Raw genomic sequence first — 6,000 nt, 5'->3', positions numbered from 1 at the left:
CCGGTGTAGGCACCGGAGATGCTCCGGGGCTGGTACCAGCATTGTTCCGGCCCCGGTGCTGGGAGTAGCGAGGCTCCGGCCCCGGTGCTGGCACCGGAGATGCTTCGGCATCTCGCCGAGGCTGACTTGGGCACGGATCCGTCCCCTCACGAGGCAGAACGGGGCCGGGGCTGGCTGGTGCTTCATGACAGGAAAATCAAATTCGAGCTGGGGAGTGATCCGTGCAGGGCACGGCCTGGTTCCCTGAGCATCCCCCGTTCCGTCCTCCCGGGACGGCCCCGGGGCCCGGCCCCGAAGGGCCCGAGCCCGGCGAGCTGCGCCTCGGTCCCCGCAGAGCTGCTTACATGCATTTAATAGCTCGAGGGAGAGGTAATTAGAGGAGAAAGCCTCAGTAAATCACGTTAATGACCGCAAGAGCCATTACAAACCCCGGGGGTTGTGAAACACCGAATAAACCCAACGAGAAGGGCAGGAGGGAGGCGAGAGCCGCAGCCCCGAGAACGCCGGCGGGCAGCGCGGAGCCCCGCGCTCGGCAGTGTCGGGAGGTTGTTAAATTAACACCCAGCTAATGGGATTAGGCAGCACCTCAGCTTTGCCGGGCAGTTCCGCGGGGGCCAACTTTCCTTACATTCGCCCCAAATTCTGCTGTGAGGCGGTGAAGGACCGTGCCGTCTTTGAGGGGCCGCCGGGCGACCTTTAGAAGCCGTCGCGGATTTTAAAGAAACGCTGAGATTTCAGCCCTGCCCTGCGCGCTGGGGGCATTCCCGGCCAGCGGTCGGGCCGGCGAGAGGGTCCTGGAGCGCCCGGCGGAGCTAAACCCGCACCTTTCCCCCGAGGGTCCCGGCAGCGGCACCTGCTGCGTCCCGAGCGGGCCTCGAGCGTCCCTCCGGGCACAGGAGCCGTCCCCTGTCCCTGTTTCTCCGCCTCCCCGGCGCGGCCGGGACACGGCCGGACAGGGAACCCGCGGCGGCAGCTGCTCCCGGACACGCGTGGCCGAAGGAAAAGCGCCGGGCGAGAAAAGCGGGGATCGCAAAGGCCGAGAGAGGCGCTGATGGCGGCCACCTGCAGAGGTCTGTGGGCCAGAACCTGGGGCTCCGGGCTGGAAATTCCCATCCCCGTTGTCCCCCAGCCGCGGCCGCCGCGCTGGGAGAGCCCGCACGGCCGGAGATGTCCCGGGGCTTCCCGGGCCCCTGTCCGGGGCTGGCCCTCACGGCCCGGGACAGCTCCGTCCAAACCATCCCACTCCCTCCTTGAGGTGCCCTCCCAGAGCTGGACGGGAGCCCACGCACCCCATCCCAATTCTGCAAACAGGGCCGCGATTCAGGAGTGGGGTTAAAGCTTTCTCCGGGGCTGGGGAATCCCGGGACTGTCCGGGAGCGTCCCGGGTGTGCCGGACTGCGGCCGAGTCTCTGGGTGGCTCGGGTGGGACCAGATGGACCGGACCTCCCCCAGCCCCGGCCCTGCCGCATCCCCATCCATTCACTCCCCTCCTCTTCCCCCGGCGATGGAGGGCGCCGGGAGCGGGACGGAAGGGCCTTTTCCCGGGGAAGAGTTAACAAATCCCGGGAGCGGCGGGGCTGGGGGGGGGCGGCTGGGGGGGTCCGGGGGGAGCGATGGGGGCAGGGAGGCTGCGGAGCCCCGCTGCCCTGCAGGGAAGGCGGTTGCATTGCCAAAGACGCCCCGCTGGGCTAGCAGGCCCGGGAGCAGATTAATCAGGCACTAATTCAATTTACAACAACCACTTTTATTCAGCTCGGTGGCAAGGAATTCAAAGCGGGGAGAGGGGCGGGCGGAGAGGAGGGGGCGGAGGCCGCCCCGGGGCTCGCCGCTGCCCCGGCAGCCCCAGTCCCCTCGGGCCGCCCTGCCGCGGCTCTCCGGGGAGGGGACCGCGCCGCCGTGCCAGGGCCCGGCCGCTTGAGTGACACGGCGTGGGCAGCGCTCCGAGAGAGGGCACCTCCGTTGGAAAAATAAAAGTGCCCTTTTAATCAAAGAGGGAGGGAAGGGGGGCGAGCACGGCGGCCGGGAGCCGAGGCAGGGAAACTCCGCTCCCTCCCGGGGCTCTCTCCGGGGTGTCGGTACCGTCCCTCCGGGCTGTGGCCCCGGCCGGGATCACAGCGGAGCCCGAGCGGGGCCGGGGGCAGCGGGGGGGCGGCCCCTCGGCACCGGGGGTCCTCTGGGTGGGTGGGAAGGGGAGAGCGGGGCTGGGCCACGTCCCGGTGCGGGACAACTGCCGCCCTTTAACCCCTTCCTCGCCTTAACGGGAGAGCCGACAAACTGCAGAACGAGGTGGGGGGCGGCAAGAGGCGCCAGGCAGTCCCTTGTGCCCGGTTTGTCCCGGGGCTGTGATAGAGAGACTGCCCCTCTTTCCCGAGACCAGACCCCTAAAGCCACCTGCCAGGTGTCGCCAGGCCCAGCAGTTCCCGTGCTGTTTCCCCCCGTTAAAGTTTCCCGGCACCGTCTTTTCTGTCCCAGGGCAGAGGGCTGCTGGAGCCCACTCGGACCGGCGTCCCTTCCGATCCAGCTCAGGGGCCAGTCCCTGTCTGGCCCGGTGAACAGGGGAGGCCAGCAGGGACTAGGTGGGAGACGTCCCCGTCCTGATCCCCCCGGCGTCCCCACAGGTGGGCGTGGGGATTCTTCCGGCCTCTTCCCCCCTTCCCGCTCCACGCCCACGGAGCATCCCCAGCTGCAGGGCGCGGGCGGCCCCGGCTCCCCCAGCCCCGTCGGGGGCACAGGGACACGGGGGGAGCACAAGGGCCCTCGTTCAGCTCCTCGGGGCGGCTCGGGCTCGTCGCGGCGGAGCCGGCGCCCATCACCGCGGTGTCGAGGCGGGCTCCGTCCCACTCCCATCCCCCCCCCCGCCCTCCCCGAGGCCTGTGCGCGTCTCTGGCTGAGCCGCCAGTGGATGTCGTTGTTCTGTTCCTTGAGCGCGATGTCACTCCTTTAGCATGACCTCAAACGCGGCGGGGGCTGGGACCGCCAGTCATTCTCCGTGCGAGGGCCGGGGCGGGAGGCAGGCGGGACCCAGCCCCGCCGCCAGCCCCACTTTTGTGGTGCCGCCGCCGCCGCGGTCTCCCCTTTCTCCGCGGGGCTGGCCGCGGGGCGGGCGATGCTCCGGGCTCCCTGAGCCGCCGCACCGCGTCCCCGGCCGAGGTGCCCCGCGGAGCGGCGCGGTCCAGGGGCGGCTCCCCGGAGCGCCCCGTGTTCCCCTCCCCGCTGTCCCCACGCCGCGCGGAGGTCGCGCAGGATGCCGCGGAGGGGAGCGGAGGCGCCGCTGGCCCTGCTGCTGGCGGCGGCGTGGCTGGCGCAGCCCCTGCGCGGCGGCTACCACGGCGTGAGCATGTTCGCCGTGCAGAGCGCCCAGCCCGACCCCTGCTACGACGAGCACGGGCTGCCCCGCCGCTGCATCCCCGACTTCGTCAACTCGGCCTTCGGGAAGGAGGTGAAGGTGTCCAGCACCTGCGGGAAGCCGCCGTCGCGGTACTGCGTGGTGACGGAGAAGGGCGAGGAGCAGGTCCGCACCTGCCACCTCTGCAACGCCTCCGACCCCAAGCGCGCCCACCCGCCCTCCTTCCTCACCGACCTCAACAACCCGCACAACCTGACCTGCTGGCAGTCCGACAGCTACGTCCAGTATCCCCACAACGTCACCCTCACCCTGTCCCTCGGCAAGAAATTCGAGGTGACCTACGTCAGCCTGCAGTTCTGCTCGCCGCGTCCCGAGTCCATGGCCATCCACAAGTCCATGGACTACGGCAAGACCTGGGTGCCTTTCCAGTTCTACTCCACGCAGTGCCGCAAGATGTACAACAAGCCGAGCCGCGCCGCCATCACGAAGCAGAACGAGCAGGAGGCGGTGTGCACCGACTCGCACACCGACGTGCGGCCCCTCTCCGGCGGCCTCATCGCCTTCAGCACCCTGGACGGCCGCCCCACCGCCCACGACTTCGACAACTCGCCCGTGCTGCAGGACTGGGTGACGGCCACCGACATCAGGGTGACCTTCAGCCGCCTGCACACCTTCGGCGACGAGAGCGAGGACGACTCCGAGCTGGCCCGCGACTCCTACTTCTACGCCGTGTCCGACCTGCAGGTCGGCGGGCGTTGCAAGTGCAACGGGCACGCGTCGCGCTGCGTCCGGGACCGCGACGACAGCTTGGTGTGCGACTGCAAGCACAACACGGCCGGCCCCGAGTGCGACCGCTGCAAGCCCTTCCACTACGACCGGCCCTGGCAGCGAGCGACGGCCCGGGAGGCCAACGAGTGCGTGGGTAAGTCCCGGCCGCGGGCGCGGACACGGGCGGGAGGAGGACGGGGACGGGGCGCGGAGGTCCCCGGAGGGGAGGCAGAGGGAGGGCAGAGCGAAGGAGCCGCGAGGGATGGCAGCGAAAGGCACGGGGACACCCAGGGACACGCCGAGGAGCGCGGGGACAAGCAGGGACACGGAGAATGGGATAGGAGGAGGACACTGAGGTACCGGAGAGCTTAGGGATGAGGACGGGACACCGAGGGACCTCGGAGCGCGGAGCGGGGTTGTGAAGGCACTCAGGAGCGCAGGACATGGGACACTGAGGCGCCCGGCAGCTGAAGGCAGGGGATACTGAGGTACTTGGGACCCCTCTGGTGACAACACCAAGGGACCTCCAGGTGCAAAACGGCGGGCAGGGAGCAGGGATTTAGGACAGGGGATACCGAGAGCCGGGGGACCGTGGGACGGGGACACCGAAGGCACCCGGTGGGGCAGGACCGGGTTAGCAGGAGACTCCGATGAGCAGAGTTAGGGGAAGCTCGGAAACGCAAGGCAGGAAAAACCAAGGAACTCAGGAGAGGGGATTAAGGGGCGTTCAGGATTCCGGGAAAACGCCGTTCGTGTCCGGAGGAGCGGGAAGGGGCCCTGGCTGGCCGGGCAGGGGCTCCCGTCCCGACAAGGTCCCGGCCGGGGGGCCCGCGGCCCACGGCCCGGCTCCGGTCCGGGGATCCCGGAGCTCGCAGCAGCCCCGCTCTCCTCCCCGGGGCACGGGCTGGGAGCCGCCGCCAAGCCCGAGAGGCTCCGCGTCCGGGCGGGACCGGGACCGGCACCGGCACCGGGAGAGGCTTTGGCCCTTTCCGGAGAGGGAAGACGGCCGGGAGCAGGGCAGAGAAGCCGGGCAATGCCTGTAGCTCCGGTCCCTGCATCCTCGGAGGGTGCGGGCGGCCCTGGGAGGCGGCGGCGGGGACTGGAAGGAGCCTCAGGGATAAACGAGAACCGGGCAGCAGCCCGTTCGTTCCATCTGGAGCGAAAATCACGAGCCGTGCTGGTTGTCCCTGGCGGAGACGGAGCGTCCCTCGCCTCTGCCGAGGTGGACAAGGGTTAAGCGCTTGGGCAGTTCTTCCCCGTGAGTCCCCACACATGCCGCCGAACGTTCCCTCCGATCTTCCACCCCCGCTTCCCAGCTGGATCCCCGCGCGCTGCCGTTCCTCTCCTCGCGGTTTCGGGGGCCGGTGCTCAGCCGTGCGCCCGTGGGGACCCGGCACCCTGCTGGGATGATCCGGACCGGGCTCCGCTCCCACCACCGGGACCCCGAGGCCCCGCGGAGCGCAGCCACGGCCCCGCTGCCCGCCGCCGCCGCCGCCTTGTTTACACGGAAAACACGGCCCCGTCTTCCAAAATATTTGCAGCTCGACTATAGGAAAAAACCCTCGCCGAGCGGCCGGGGTTGGCCGCTTCTTTTTTTTTTTTTTTTTTTTCCCTTTTATTTTGTTTTCTTTCCCTTCTTTTCATTTTTTATTTTTTTCCCCAAATCACAATCAGATGTGTGCCTTGCAGAGTGAGCAATTTCTTCGCCGGCGTCTCTTCACCAGAAAGGCACGGCCAAGCCGGGTTATCTGGCGGGGAGAGCGTCCCGGTGGCATCGGAGCACACGCGGTGGCGGCTCCGGGGTCCCGGCAGCCTGGAGGCGATGCTCGGATCCCGTCGGGACGAGGGAAGTAGCCGGGAGATGCCGAGTCCCGAGGGAGAGCGGC

The 6,000-nt window shown here is 69.0% G+C and overlaps 1 protein-coding gene across 1 annotated transcript in view; it reads left to right on the top strand.

The window, feature by feature from the left end:
• Positions 1-3,244: 3,244 nt before the first annotated feature.
• Positions 3,245-6,000, top strand: part of NTN1 (netrin 1) — a 79,156-nt gene continuing 76,400 nt past the window's right edge. Inside the window, exon 1 of the mRNA XM_009094626.4 lies at positions 3,245-4,268. Coding sequence (XP_009092874.2) covers positions 3,245-4,268 — 1,024 coding nt within the window. The remainder of the gene's footprint in view (positions 4,269-6,000) is intronic.

The sequence above is a fragment of the Serinus canaria genome, chromosome 18 (assembly GCF_022539315.1).
Source record: "Serinus canaria isolate serCan28SL12 chromosome 18, serCan2020, whole genome shotgun sequence".
Classification (NCBI taxonomy): domain Eukaryota; kingdom Metazoa; phylum Chordata; class Aves; order Passeriformes; family Fringillidae; genus Serinus; species Serinus canaria.
This window is presented reverse-complemented; position numbering and strand designations above follow the sequence as displayed.